This window comes from Tachyglossus aculeatus, chromosome 19 (genome assembly GCF_015852505.1).
Source record: "Tachyglossus aculeatus isolate mTacAcu1 chromosome 19, mTacAcu1.pri, whole genome shotgun sequence".
Classification (NCBI taxonomy): domain Eukaryota; kingdom Metazoa; phylum Chordata; class Mammalia; order Monotremata; family Tachyglossidae; genus Tachyglossus; species Tachyglossus aculeatus.
Window position 1 is genome coordinate 15347050 of NC_052084.1, and position 13760 is coordinate 15360809.

Sequence of the window (13760 nt, forward strand, 5' to 3'; positions counted from 1 at the left end):
GCCGGGGCACGGGGCCGGGAGATAGGATGGGGATCCAGGGTCAGACTAGGAGAGCGGGGGTTCTCGTCCCCTTCCCTCACAACTCTTCTCTTCCCGTTAAGGGCAGTGGCCCCCGAGCGGAAATCCGGGAGTGCCTGTCGTAACCCCTAATGAATCCCTCCTGTCCTGCTTCCTCCCAGCTCCGCCAGGGTCTAGCCGAGTCCCCTCGGGATCGGTCAGCAGAGAGGCGGGTGTTGGGCCCAGCGTGGCCGGTCGGGCCGGGCCTCCGACTTCTCAGCCTGTGCTGGGCTCTCATCATCATCATCATCATCATCATCAATCGTATTTATCGAGCGCTTACTTACTAAGCGCTTGGGAAGTCCAAGTTGGCAACATACAGAGACAGTCCCTACCCAACAGCGGGCTCACAGTCTAAAAGGGGGAGACAGAGAACAAAACCAAACATACTAACAAAATAAAATAAATACCTCAGGTAACCTCAGGTTACCTCAGGGTCACCACGCTCCCTCTCTCCTGATTGCCTGCCGGCGGGGACCACTGAGTCTGGGGGGAGAGGGTGGAGGGAGGGAGGGCCGTCAGTCGTGGCGAGGAGCAAGGTGCCAATCCCGCGTCCTCCCCGCAGGAACGATACCGGCAGGACTGCAACCTGGCCGTGCAGCTGCTCAAATGCAACAAGTCCCATTTCCGCAACCATAAGTTTGCCGACGTGAGTACCGCCTGCTGCCCTCCTCCCCGACCCTCCCTTCGCGTCCTTCCGTTCCTCCCTGGCTCCGCCTGCCCTCGGGCTCTTTCCGCCCCTGTCTCGGGCTGGGTCAACCGCCTGGTGCCCGCTGATCCCGTGGCGGGGTCTTGTTGCCCCGCCGGCGTCTGGCACGGGAGGGGCCGGAGCCACTCCAGGTCTGGAGAAGCTTCACGCTGGCCACCGGGGTTGGGAACTGGGGCAGGGATCAGGGTTAGGGGCAAGGGCCAAGTTACCATCAAGGCCCAGTCCTCCCCGGCAGTGCCGAGACCCACCCGCTTGGCTTTCTCCGGAAGGGCAGCGGCTACCCTGGAGATGAATTTGGAGAGGGTGGAGGGTCGTGCCGGGGGGCCGGGGAGAGGGCAGGGTGGAGAGGGTAACACGGTTCCTCCCCGCCAGCTCCCTTCCGAGCTCCAGGACATGGTCAGCAAACACCTGCACGGCGGCCCGCGGGCCGACGGCCCCAGCTCGGGCCCGGCCCCCGGCGACGTGGTGCCCGCCGCGGTCATTGCCCGGGTCCTGGAGAAGCCCGAGTCCCTGCTGCTCAACTCGGCCCAGTCGGGCAGCCCCGGCCGGCCCGTGGCCGAGGACGTCTTCGTGCACGTGGACATGAGCGGGGCCCCGGGCGAGGCCCGGCCCCCGGCCCAACCCAATGGCCGGTGTGGCCCGCCGGGGGTCTCGGCGGCCTCCGCCGAGGAGCCCCCCCTCCCCGCGTTCGAGAAGCTGAGTCCCTACCCCACCCCGTCGCCCCCGCACCCGCTGTACCCCGGCCGCCGGGTGATCGAGTTCTCGGAAGACAAGGTGCGCGTCCCCAAGAACAGTCCTCTACCCAACTGTACCTACGCCACCCGCCAAGCCATCTCCCTGAGCCTGGTGGTGGAGGAGGAGGCGGGGGCGGCGCGTCCGGCCCCCGGCCCGCCGGCCCATCCTCCCGCCTCGCCCCTGGGGCGGGGCCGGGGACCCTCGGGCTCCTCCGACGGGGAGGACTCGGCCCCCCCAGGGTGGGCCGCGGATCCCCAGAGCCCCGGCCCCCGGCCTCTCCCGCTCACCCCCCCGGCCCGGGGCCGCTGGCCGCCCCTCGACCCCGAGGACGAGGAGGATTCCAACCTGCCCGTGACTGTGGCCGAAGAGCGGCAGCGCCTCCTCTCCGGGCATGGGAGCGAGGAGGAGGAAGAAGAAGAGGAGGAGGAGGAGGAGGAGGAAGAAGAGGAAGAGGAGGAAGGGCCCAACGGGGCCGGGCCGGGTTCCGGTCGCCCCCACCGCAGCCCCAAGCGAATGGGCGTCCATCACCTGCACCGCAAGGACAGCCTGACCCAGGCCCAGGAGCAAGGCAACCTGCTCAACTAGGGGCTCCTCCCTGCTGCCATGGGGGGCCCCCCGCAGAGGGTCTCCGGCCTCAGGACCCCCCAGCCTCGGGCCTCCCTTATATCCTGGTTCCCCCTCTGCCCCCAGCCCGGGCCAATGACCAGCAGACCCTTTTGTTCGGTCTCCTGGTCCTAAGGAGGAGGCCCCAGAGTTTGGGTTGGGGGCAGCTCGCTCCCAGCACCTCCCCCCGAGGGTTGATTTAGGCCTGGGTTGCCTCTTCCCTCCTCCGCCCACCCCGACTCCCCTTCCAACACCCCTGGCTGTCCCAGGGGCCGGGCGGGAGCCGCCAATGCCAGAGACCAGTGTCCGGGTCCCCGGGCCCGCCTCCTCTCCCCTGGGCCGGTCCGCTCACGGGTGGGGTCTTCAGTGTTTGCCCCCCTGGCACCCGCTCCCCCAACTTCAGGGGGCCAGGAGTTTTTGGGGATTTGTTTTCAAGTTTGAGCTGAGGGGGAGAGGGGCAGGGCTCGGCAGCCCCTTGCCCTTCTTCCCCCTCGGTCCTGCGTCTTGTGCAGGGGAGCCCTTGGAGGTCGGGCCCGGGCTCAATTGCTACCGCCTCCTTAGGGCCTGGGAGGGAGAGGAAAGGCGGGGAGGGGTCTTCACCCACCCCTCACCCTTCCCGTTTCCCCCCCCTCACCCCTGGCACCAGACTGTTACCCTCAGGTTTGGGACGCTTTCACACTGATGAGTCTATTTTAAAATAAGAAATAAACTATTTTATCGTTAACAGGTTTGCTCCCTTCATGCCTCCTTCCTCAACCCGCTTTGTTTCCCCCCCCCCCGCCCGCTGCCCATCCCACGCCCTCCGCTGCTCCGCCCCTTATCCGTGCCGCCGCGGCGGGAACGCGGGCAGCTGGGCTGAGCCGTGGCGGGCGTTGCGGCCCTCAGGTAGGGACGGGACCAGGACTGGAATAGAGGGTGACCCTGTGCCGGCCGCTGGGCCGCCCTACTTTGGGGTGTGGTGATATGGAGGTGCTGGGAGCCAGCCGGGTCGCAGGCTCTCAGGCCCCCATTGCCCCCGTCCCGCGGTGACCAACAGCCACCCGGCTGTTTGTGGACTTTATAATGACGTTGGTATTCGCTAAGCGCTTACTATGTGCCAAGCACTGTTCTAAGTGCTGGACTTTATAAAATAGAATGAGTCCAAGGCTCCCCTCCCCTGCCCGCCCCACCCCCCGAATAAATACTACCTCGCAACCCTCCGTCCATCAGGGCTGCTGACATGGTCCACCCCTTCCCTCCCCCGTGGGACCCAGCTCGCGTCACCAAGGGCGACCCCCACTCCCGCGTCCCACGCAGGACGGGCCCGGTGGCGAGTGCCCGGGTAGCAGGGGCAGGGGATAGACCCACGCAGACGTGCCGAGTGGGGTGAAGGGGCCGGGGACGAAGAGGGTCACATCTCTGTCTCTGCCAACAGGCTATCCCCCAAACCGGACGTCATCAGCACCATCTGGGAGCCGGGGGCTGCGGAGGAGAGAGGGCTGGGGCTCAGCTGGCGTCTGGGTGAGCACCGCATGATCGCCTGCCCACTTTCCCCGTCACGGTATCAGAAATTTCTCCTCTCCCCCTGGGCCCGCGCTCTGGAGATTGGCTCTGGGTTGGGGTTGGTCGTGGCGGGGGGCAGATGCTACGGGGGAAAGGGAGAGAGGGCCCTGAACCCCGGCCCTTACCGTTGGGGCCAACCCAGGGGCGGCCCCGCTGGTGGCCGGCGGGCTCCGGCCCCTCGGGCTCCTCCTCTTCCTCGCCTTCGGACAGCAGGTCGCAGATCTGCTGCTGCAGTTCGGGGCTGATGCTGTTCTCGGCCAGGACCAGGCTCCGCAGGGCTGTGGGGTAGTTCTCCACCATGTCCAGGAGGGTCTGCGTGGAGGACGGGCCGGAGGGGAGGTTGAAGGGGGGGACAAGGAGATGGGAGAGGGGCGGTGGAGGACAGACGGGAGGTAAAGGAAGGGAGAGATGAGATGGAAGGGAAGGGGAAATGGAGGTGGAAGAAGGGGAGACGGTGGGGAAGGGAGAGATGAGATGGAGGAGAGGGGGGAATAGGGATACAGGGGAGAGGAGATGGAAGTGGGGGGAATGGAGGGGTAGGGAGGACAAGACAGGGGAATTAGCAGTGACGTACAAGGGTCTCCTGGCCCAATTCCTTATTTTCCCCCTTCCCACCCTTCCCCTATGGATCACCCTGCTCCGCACCCCTTTCGTTCCCCCAGTCTTCTTCCCCCGTCCTCTCAGTTCCTCCTCTTGCTCCCTTCCCGTCAGTGTTCTCTTTTCCAACGCTCCCAATCCCTAAAGCCCCTAATATTGGACCTGCTCCCTGCCCGGGGGTGGGGGGTGGGGGGCATTTGTGTAGGGGCAGGCGGTAGGGAAGGAGGAGCGGGGCAGGGCGGAGGGTGGAGAGGCAGCGCCTGCAGTAGCGGGGGCAGCCTTGATGGCCAGCCTCCGGGCGGGGCTTGCCCGGGGCCAGGATCCCCCAGCCTCTCACCTGGGCGGACTGGTTAGTGAGCCCCGTCCCCTCCAAGTCCAGGACCTCCAGGGTGCGGCTGGAGGCCACAGCCACGGCCAGCATCCCCGCCACGTGGTCACCTGAAGTGGGAGACCCGGGACCAGACCACTGGGCCCAACGCCCCCCACAAACCTCCCTATCCTATCCCGGATCCCCTTGACCTCCGACTGGAGGGCCGCTAACGGGCGGCAGTTGGGGTTGGTTGGTGGCTATAAGGGGGCAACCAGGATTTGAAGTTGGCGGGGGAGGGCAGCTGGGATTGGCAGGTGACTACTGGAGGGCAGCCGGGATTGACGGGTGCTCGTAGGAGGGCAGCCGGAATTGGCAGGTGGCTGCAGGAGGGCAGTTGGGATTGGCGGGCGGACGTACAAAGATGGTTGTGGAGGGCAGCTTGTGCTCCCAGGAGCTGGCGGGCAAACATGTGGCACCTTCCAGCCCCCCTCACCGATCTTGGGGGCTTCATTCCACTCCCTCTGGGCCCCTCTAAGGTCCAAGGTCAATCCTTCCTCCAGGATGTTTGGGGCAGAAGAGGACCCTCGCCCTCCCCCCGTGCCCCCCATCCTCTTCTGGGCGACTTCTAGACTGTGAGCCCACTGTTGGGTAGGGACCGTCTCTATATGTTGCCAACTTGGACTTCCCAAGCGCTTAGTACAGTGCTCTGCACACAGTAAGCGCTCAATAAATACGATTGATCGATTGATTGACAAGGGAAGCCAGACCCCACCGCCTTGAGGGGGAGTGGCGGAGAGGCCTGAGTTGGGGGCCCTGGGGCGGGCCGTGACCTCGGAAGGCTTACCAAGGGGGTTGTAGTCCAGGTTGAGCACTCGGACCTGGGAGCTGTGGGCCACGGCGATGGCCAGCCGCCCCCAGCCCTTAGGGGTGATGCCCGGGTTGGCGCTCAGAGTTAACTCCTTCAGGCCTGGATCGGTACACACAGAAACAGGGATATCACGGGTGTAGAGTTGTGGCTGCGGGGGGTGGTGGTGTGTGTGCTCGGGGGGGTGGGTTACAGCGGAGCCTCTGATAGAAAGAGAATTAACTAAAGCCCAGGAGAGGGGCTGAGGAAAATGGGATCCTGGGTGTGGGACCCTCGCCTCCCGGGTTCTCATGTGTGGCTCATGCCTGTTTCCTAAAAGGATTGGGGGGGTGGGGGGGTCTGCAGAATTCCTCCCTCACCCCCTAGGACTTGTCTCCTCCCCCTAAGGCCTTGGGGGAGGCAGCATGATTCAGGGAGAGGATGGGCATGGGCCACCCCTAGGGGAGCGGAGATCCAGCAGCCTCCACCCCAGGCCCCCGGGGTGTGCCATCGCGGAGGGGGGCTCCGTCGGCACCGGCGGTCGGCCCCGGCCTACCGGACTTGGCTCCGTCGGGGGGCAGGAGGCCGCAGATGAGGTTGACGCCCTCGTCGCCCAGCATGCAGTCCCCCAGGTCCAGGGCCACCAGGGCCGGGTGCAGGGCGAGGGCCGGGTTCAGCAGGGCCAGGCCCGCGTCCGTGAGGGGGCTCCCGTGCAGGCTGCGGGGGGCGAGGGGCCGGGAGGTCAACGGGGGGGCTTCTGGCTTCCGACCCTCCCTCCTTTCCCTGAGGACAAGCCCGTCCTTCCTGAGCTCCCCCCGGGCTACCTTCCCCCATGGAAAGAGCCCAGGCTTGGGAGTCCGAGGTTGTGGGTTCTAATCCCGAATCTGCCACTTATCGGCTGTGAGACTTTGGGCGACTCACTTCACTTTGCTCCCAGTGACCTCATCTGTAACTGGGACTGTGAGCCCCACGTGGGACAACCTGATGACCTTGTATCCCCCCCAGCGCTTAGAACAGCGCTTGGCACATAGTAAGCGCTTAACAAATACCATTATTATTATTATTACTTGCACCAGGAAGTAGCTGGATCAAACCGGGAAGGGTCGGCGGGCGGGGGGATTATCACCAGGCTAAGGGCTGGGGGGTAGCAGGGAAGGATGGGGGGAGGCCACGGTAAGAGGAGAAGATGGGGAGTGGGTTAGCCCGGGGGGAAAGGGCTGGGGGGGGATCTGAGCCACCGGATTTGGGGGAGGGGGATTCGGGAACCCCAACAGCAGGGGCTCCATCCTCCAGCCCCCTCCCCCCGAGGATGATGACGGTATTTGTTAAGCGCTCACTATGTGCCCCGCACTGTTCTAAGTGCTGAAGGCCACGGTAGGATGAGAAGATGGGAGGGGGGTGGCCCAGGGGGGAAAGAGGTCACCCCCCCCGGAGGCCACGGTAGGATGAGAAGATGGGGAGGGGGCTAGCCCAGGGGGGAAAGGGGGGGGAGGGAAATCGGGAACCTCAACAGCAGGGGCTCCATCCTCCAGCCCCCTCCCCCCCGATGATGATGACGGTATTTGTTAAGCGCTAACTATGTGCCCCGCACTGTTCTAAGCGCTGAAGGCCACGGTAGGATGAGAAGATGGGGAGGGGGCTGGCCCAGGGGGGAGAGAGGTCACCTCCTCCGGAGGCCACGGTAGGATGAGAAGATGGGGAGGGGGCTAGCCCAGGGGGGAAAGGGGGGAGGAATCGGGAACCTCAACAGCAGGGGCTCCATCCTCCAGCCCCTTCCCCCTGATGATGATGATGGTATTTGTTAAGCGCTCACTATGTGCTCACTATGCACTGTTCTAAGCGCTGAAGGCCACGGTAGGATGAGAAGATGGGGAGGGGGCTAGCCCAGGGGGGAAAGGGGGGGAGGGAAATCGGGAACCTCAACAGCAGGGGCTCCGTCCTCCAGCCCCTTCCCCCTGCTGATGATGATGGTATTTGTTAAGCGCTCACTATGTGCCCCGCACTGTTCTAAGCGCTGAAGGCCGCGGTAGGATGAGAAGATGGGGAGGGGGCTGGGGGTGGGAAGGGGGGATCTGAGCCACCGGGTTTGGGGGCCGGCACTCATGATGATGATGATGGTATTAAGCGCTCACTATGTGCCCCGCACTGTTCTAAGCGCCGAAGGCCACGGTAGGATGAGAAGATGGGGAGGGGGCTGGGGGTGGGAGGGGGGGATCTGAGCCACCGGGTTTGGGGGCCGGCACTCATGATGATGATGATGGTATTAAGCGCTCACTATGTGCCCCGCACTGTTCTAAGCGCTGAAGGCCGCGGTAGGATGAGTAGATGGGGAGGGGGGTGGCCCAGGGGGGAAAGAGGTCACCTCCCCCGGAGGCCACGGTAGGATGAGAAGATGGGGAGGGGGCTAGCCTAGGGGGGAAAGGCGGGGGAATCGGGAACCTCAACAGCAGGGGCTCCATCCTCCAGCCCCTTCCCCCTGATGATGATATTAAGCGCTCACTATGTGCCACGCACTGTTCTAAGCGCTGAAGGCCACGGTAGGATGAGAAGATGGGGAGGGGCTGGGGGTGGGAGGGGGGGATCTGAGCCACCGGGTTTGGGGGCCGGCACTCATGATGATGATGATGGTATTAAGCGCTCACTATGTGCCCCGCACTGTTCTAAGCGCTGAAGGCCACGGTGGGATGAGAAGATGGGCGGCGGGGGGGGGGGGGGATCTGAGCCCCCGGGTTTGGGGGCCGTCACTCACAAGAGGGACTGGACGGAGCGGTTGGCCCCCAGGGCGTCGGCCAGCTGCTTGACGCGGGCCGGGCTGGACACGACGCCCAGGTTGAGGTTGAGCTGGGCCAGGGCGGTGGCCCCGGCCAGGGCCCGGCAGATGCGGCCGAAGTCGCGGTCGCAGAGGCGGCAGCCGCGGAGGGACAGCAGGCGCACGGCGTTGTCCCGCAGGCCCCGGCAGATGTCCCGCACCTCGGCGCCGGACAGCGGCTCCCCGGAGATCTGGATGGAGCCGGGCAGCATGGCCCCGGGCTCACGGCCGGAGGGAGGATGCTGGGCGGCCGGGGCCGGCCGGGGCAACGCGCGGCCCGCGTTCCCATGGCAACGCCCGCATCACCGCCGCTCGCCACGCCCCTGGGGGAGCACCAGCCCCTCTGCGCGTGCGCGCAGGCGCCGAGCGCTCGCTGCGGCGCCGGTTCCCACGGCAACGGCCGCCGCGTCGACGCTCCGTGCGTGCCGACGTACGTGCGTGCGCGCCCCCGAGGGGCCAGAACTGAGGGAACGCTTCTCGCCGGGCCCCCCCAACGATAATAATAATAATAATAATAATAATAATGGTGTTTGTTAAGCGCTTACTACGTGCCAGGCACTGGTCTAAGCGCTGGGGAGGTAACAAGGTCATCAGGTTGTCCCAAGAGGGGCTCCCAGTCTTCATCCCCATTTGACAGAGGAGGTAACTGAGGGCCAGAGAAGTGAAGATAATAATGATGGTGCTTGTTAAGCGCTTACTATGTGCCAAGCACCGTTCTAAGCACCGGGGAGGATACAAGGTCATCAGGTTGTCCCACGAGGGGCTCCCAGTCTTCATCCCCATTTGACAGAGGAGGGAACTGAGGCTCAGAGAAGTGAAGATAATAACGATGGTGCTTGTTAAGCGCTTACTATGTGCCAAGCGCTGTTCTAAGCGCCAGGTGGGGGGGGGAGGGATACAAGGTGATCAGGTTGTCCCACGAGGGACTCCAAGTCTTCATCCTCATTTGACAGAGGAGGGAACTGAGGCCCAGAGAAGTGAAGATAATAATGATGGTGCTTGTTAAACGCTTACTACGTGCCAAGCACTGGTCTAAGCGCAGGGGAGGATACAAGGTCATCAGGTTGCCCCACGAGGGGCTCCCAGTCTTCATCCCCATTTGACAGAGGAGGGAACTGAGGCCCAGAGAAGTGAAGATAATGATGGTGTTTGTTAAGCGCTTACTACGTGCTAAGCACTGTTCTAAGCGCCGGGGAGGATACAAGGTCATCGGGTTGTCCCACGAGGGGCTCACAGTCTTCATCCCCATTTTACAGAGGAGGGAACTGAGGCCCAGAGAAGTGAAGATAATAATGATGGTGTTTGTTAAGCGCTTACTATGTGCCAAGCACTGGTCTAAGCTCAGGGGAGGTTCCAAGGTCATCAGGTTGTCCCACGAGGGGTTCCCAGTCTTCATCCCCATTTTACAGATGAGGGAACTGAGGCCCAGGGAAGTGAAGATAATAATGATGGTGTTTGTTAAGTGCTTAACTACGTGCCAAGCACTGTTCTAAGCGCAGGGGTGGTTACAAGGTCATCGGGTTGTCCCACGAGGGGCTCCCAGTCTTCATCCCCATTTGACAGAGGAGGGAACTGAGGCCCAGAGAAGTGAAGATAATAATGATGGTGCTTGTTAAGCGCTTACTATGTGCCAAGCGCTGTTCTAAGCGCCAGGTGGGGGGGGGAGGGATACAAAGTGATCAGGTTGTCCCACGAGGGACTTCCAGTCTTCATCCTCATTTGACAGAGGAGGGAACTGAGGCCCAGAGAAGTGAAGACAATAATGATGGTGCTTGTTAAGCGCCTACTATGTACCAAGCACTGTTCTAAGCGCCGGGGAGGATACAAGGTCATCAGGTTGTCCCACGAGGGGCTCCCAGTCTTCATCTCCATTTGACAGAGGAGGTAACTGAGGCCCAAAGAAATGAAGAAAATAATGATGGTGTTTGTTAAGCGCTTACTACGTGCCAAGCACTGTTCTAAGCACAGGGGAGGTTCCAAGGTCATCAGGTTGTCCCACGAGGGGTTCCCAGTCTTCATCCCCATTTTACAGAGGAGGGAACTGAGGTCCAGAGAAGTGAAGATAATAATGATGGTGTTTGTTAAGCGCTTATTACGTGCCAAGCACTGGTCTAAGCGCAGGGGAGGTTACAAGGTCATCGGGTTGTCCCACGAGGGGCTCCCAGTCTTCATCCCCATTTGACAGAGGAGGGAACTGAGGGCCAGAGAAGTGAAGATAATAATGATGGTGTTTGTGAAGCGCTTACTACGTGCCAAGCACTGGTCTAAGCGCAGGGGAGGTTACAAGGTCATCGGGTTGTCCCACGAGGGGCTCCCAGTCTTCATCCCCATTTGACAGAGGAGGGAACTGAGGCCCAGAGAAGTGAAGATAATAATGATGGTGTTTGTTAAGCGCTTACTATGTGCCAAGCGCTGGTCTAAGCGCTGGGGAGGTTACAAGGTCATCAAGTTGTCCCCCGGGGGGGGGGGGTCCGTGCGGCGCCGGTTCCCATGGCAACGGCCGCGTCACCGCCCCTCGCCCCGCCCCAGGGGCAGCCGCGCCCCTCCGCGCGTGCGTACTGACGCCGCGCGTCCGCTGCAGCGCGAGCCGGGGCAACGTGCAGCGCCGGTTCCCATGGTAACGGCCGCGTCGCTGCCGCCCCTCCGTGCGTGCCGACGTACGTGCGTGCGCGACCCCGCGGGGCCCGTGACGCGGCGTCTCCTCAGGGCTCAAACTGAGGGAACGCTTCTCGCCGGGCCCCGCCCAACAATAATAATAATAATAATAATAATAATAATAATAATAATAATAATAGTGTTTGTTAAGCGCTTACTACGTGCCAGGCACTGTTCTAAGCGCCGGGGAGGTTACAAGGTCATCAGGTTGCCCCACGAGGAGCTCCCAGTCTTCATCCCCATTTTACAGATGAAGGAACTGAGGCCCAGAGAAGTGAAGATAATAATGATGGTGTTTGTTAAGCGCTTACTACGTGCCAAGCACTGGTCTAAGCGCTGGGGAGGTTACAAGGTCATCAGGTTGCCCCCCAAGGGGCTCCCAGTCTTCATCCCCATTTTACAGAGGAGGGAACTGAGGCCCAGAGAAGTGAAGATAATAATGATGGTGTTTGTTAAGCGCTTACTATGTGCCAAGCACTGGTCTAAGCGCTGGGGAGGTTACAAGGTCATCAGGTTGTCCCATGTGGGGCTCCCAGTCTTCATCCCCATTTTACAGAGGAGGTAACTGAGGCCCAGAGAAGTGAAGATAATGATGGTGTTTGTTAAGCGCTTACTACGTGCCAAGCACTGGTCTAAGCGCTGGGGAGGTTACAAGGTCATCAGGTTGCCCCCCAAGGGGCTCCCAGTCTTCATCCCCATTTTACAGAGGAGGGAACTGAGGCCCAGAGAAGTGAAGATAATAATGATGGTGTTTGTTAAGCGCTTACTATGTGCCAAGCACTGGTCTACAAGGTCATCAGGTTGTCCCATGTAGGGCTCCCAGTCTTCATCCCCATTTTACAGAGGAGGTAACTGAGGCACAGAGAAGTGAAGATAATAATGATGGTGTTTGTTAAGCGTTTACTATGTGCCAAACGCTGTTCTAAGCGCCCAGGGGGATACCAGGTCATCAGGTTGTCCCCCGAGGGGCTCCCAGTCTTCATCCCCATTTTACAGAGGAGGGAACTGAGGCCTAGAGAAGTGAAGATAATAATGATGGTATTTGTTAAGCACTTACTATGTGCCATGCACTGTTCTAATAGGTGAGATAGATACAAGGTAATCATGTTGTCCCACTTTACAGATGAGGCAACTGAGGCACAGAGAAGTGGAGTGACTTGCCCAAAGTCACACAGCAGACAAGTGGCAGAGCTGGGATTACTCTATTTATTTATTTTACTTGTACGTATCTATTCTATTTATTTTGTTAGTATGTTTGGTTTTGTCCTGTCTCCCCCTTTTAGACTGTGAGCCCACTGTTGGGTAGGGACTGTCTCTATATGTTGCCAACTTGTACTTCCCAAGCACTTAGTACAGTGCTCTGCACACAGTAAGCGCTCAATAAATACGATTGATGATGATGATGATGATGATGATGGTATCTGTTAGGCACTTACTATGTGCCATGCACTGTTCTAAGTGCTGGGGGAGATACAGGGTAATCAGTTTGTCCCACTTGGGGCTCACAGTCTTAATCCCCATTCTTACAGATGAGGTAGCTGAGGCACCGAGAAGTTACTGATTTGCCCAAAGTCACCCAGAAGACAAGTGGTGGAGCCGGAATTAGAACCCTCGTCCTCTGACTTCTCTTTCCACTGTGCCACGCTGCTTCTCTACAATGCCTACTGCACTGTAGTACACTGTACACAGTAAGTGCTCAAGAAATACCACTAATGGATTGATTTGGGGGGGGAAGGAAGGGGATGGGAGCGATTTACTGCCCAGCATCCTTTGTGATGGGCCGGTTTGGAGTGGCTAGTGGAGGGAGGGGTGTGGGCTGGCTGAGCAGGCCTGTTCTGGGGCCCGGTAGCGCTGTTTAAGAATGAGGGCTCCCTTTTCTTCACTCCTGTTCAAGGCCAACTCTGCTCCCTGTAAGTCTGCAGTAAACGCTGTTGGTGACAGCGAGCCAGAGAAGAAACGTATTCAGGTCACCCCGAAAACTCCCAGAAACGGCCCAGTTTGGCCCCTGCACAAGGGAATGGTGACTTCCTATTTTTTTTTTCCCCCACCGCAGTCTTCAGTCTCCTCGAGGGCAGGGATCTAGTCCGTTGACTCTCTTATGCGCTTCTAAGTGCTCAGAGTGTTCTGCCCACAGTTAGTGCTCAATAAGTCCTATCGATTGACTTCAGGTAGCTGGACGGGGCTGTCTAGAGCAGGATATCCTTAGGTCAGGCCCCCGGGAGCGAGGGGAATTGCTGTCCTAAAGGATCTTTCACCCCAATCTGAGATACAAGCTGTCCACCCTTGGACCTCAGGTGGGGCAGGTATTGGGGTTGGGCTACGGCCTGGTAGCATTTGACTTCCAAGGACTAGCACAGAACAGCTTGGGTCAAGGATGGGAGTGGGCAGACACCTCCAACTGGGGAGGCAGGATGGGACTATTATCCCAAAGGCTCAGGAGCAGACAGGGAGCTGGGCCCGAGGAGATCGTGGATTCGAAAGCGGGAGAAAGTGGTAGGGGCAGAATGAACCCCCAGACCACCCCTAGGAACTCAGGCTGTGACCTCCAGATCTTGGCCATAATAGTAATAATAATTGTGATCTTTGTTAAGCACTGTGTGCCAAGCACTGGGACAGTTACAATCCAATCAGATCGGACACAGTCCCTGTCCCCCATGGGGCTCACAGTCTAAGGGAGAGGGAGAACGGATACCGAGTCCCCATTTTACAGATGAGGAAATTGAGGCCCAGAGAAATGATGTGACTTGCCCAGTGTCCTTGCTGGGAGTCCTGACTGATTACTAGAGCTGTGTTCTTTCCACTTGCCCCGTTGTTTCTCTGGCCGGGCGGGAGGCCGGGAACCGAAGGCAGCAGGAAAAGCACAGAGGTCAGCCAGTCTGCACCTGCTTCCCAGCCCTCC

At 60.5% G+C, this 13760-nt stretch overlaps 2 protein-coding genes across 5 annotated transcripts in view; one reads left to right on the plus strand and one right to left on the minus strand.

The window, feature by feature from the left end:
* Window positions 1-2122, plus strand: part of TJAP1 (tight junction associated protein 1) — a 32834-nt gene extending 30712 nt beyond the window's left edge. For all 3 annotated transcript variants that reach the window (XM_038761325.1, XM_038761328.1, XM_038761327.1), the window contains 2 exons: window positions 623-706; window positions 1139-2122. In XM_038761325.1, coding sequence (XP_038617253.1) covers window positions 623-706; window positions 1139-2086 — 1032 coding nt within the window. In that variant the 3' untranslated portion in view covers window positions 2087-2122. The remainder of the gene's footprint in view (window positions 1-622; window positions 707-1138) is intronic.
* A 1159-nt stretch (window positions 2123-3281) lies between these two features.
* On the minus strand, window positions 3282-8465 carry LRRC73 (leucine rich repeat containing 73). 2 transcript variants are annotated; one of them, XM_038761267.1, is made up of 6 exons: window positions 8147-8463; window positions 5954-6114; window positions 5398-5520; window positions 4581-4681; window positions 3772-3958; window positions 3282-3565 (listed from the first exon to the last, which is right to left on the minus strand). In XM_038761267.1, exons 1-6 carry the CDS (start codon window positions 8416-8418, stop codon window positions 3495-3497), a joined length of 915 nt encoding a protein of 304 aa, XP_038617195.1. In that variant the 5' UTR covers window positions 8419-8463; the 3' UTR covers window positions 3282-3494. The 2 variants fall into 2 exon arrangements, with proteins under 2 accessions (XP_038617195.1, XP_038617196.1); XM_038761268.1 differs by lacking the exon at window positions 4581-4681 and having other exon boundaries at window positions 8147-8465.
* Window positions 8466-13760: the final 5295 nt, after the last annotated feature.

Bases quoted from the DNA above. Each gene is read 5' to 3' on its own strand.
- LRRC73 (XM_038761267.1), bottom strand. From the start codon at position 8,418: ATGCTGCCCGGCTCCATCCAGATCTCCGGGGAGCCGCTGTCCGGCGCC. The intron at 6,115-8,146 runs GTGAGTGACGGC...CGCCCCCCGCAG, and splicing joins CGCTCCGTCCAGTCCCTCTT to CCTGCACGGGAGCCCCCTCA. The intron at 5,521-5,953 runs GTAGGCCGGGGC...GTACCGATCCAG, and splicing joins CCCCGACGGAGCCAAGTCCG to GCCTGAAGGAGTTAACTCTG.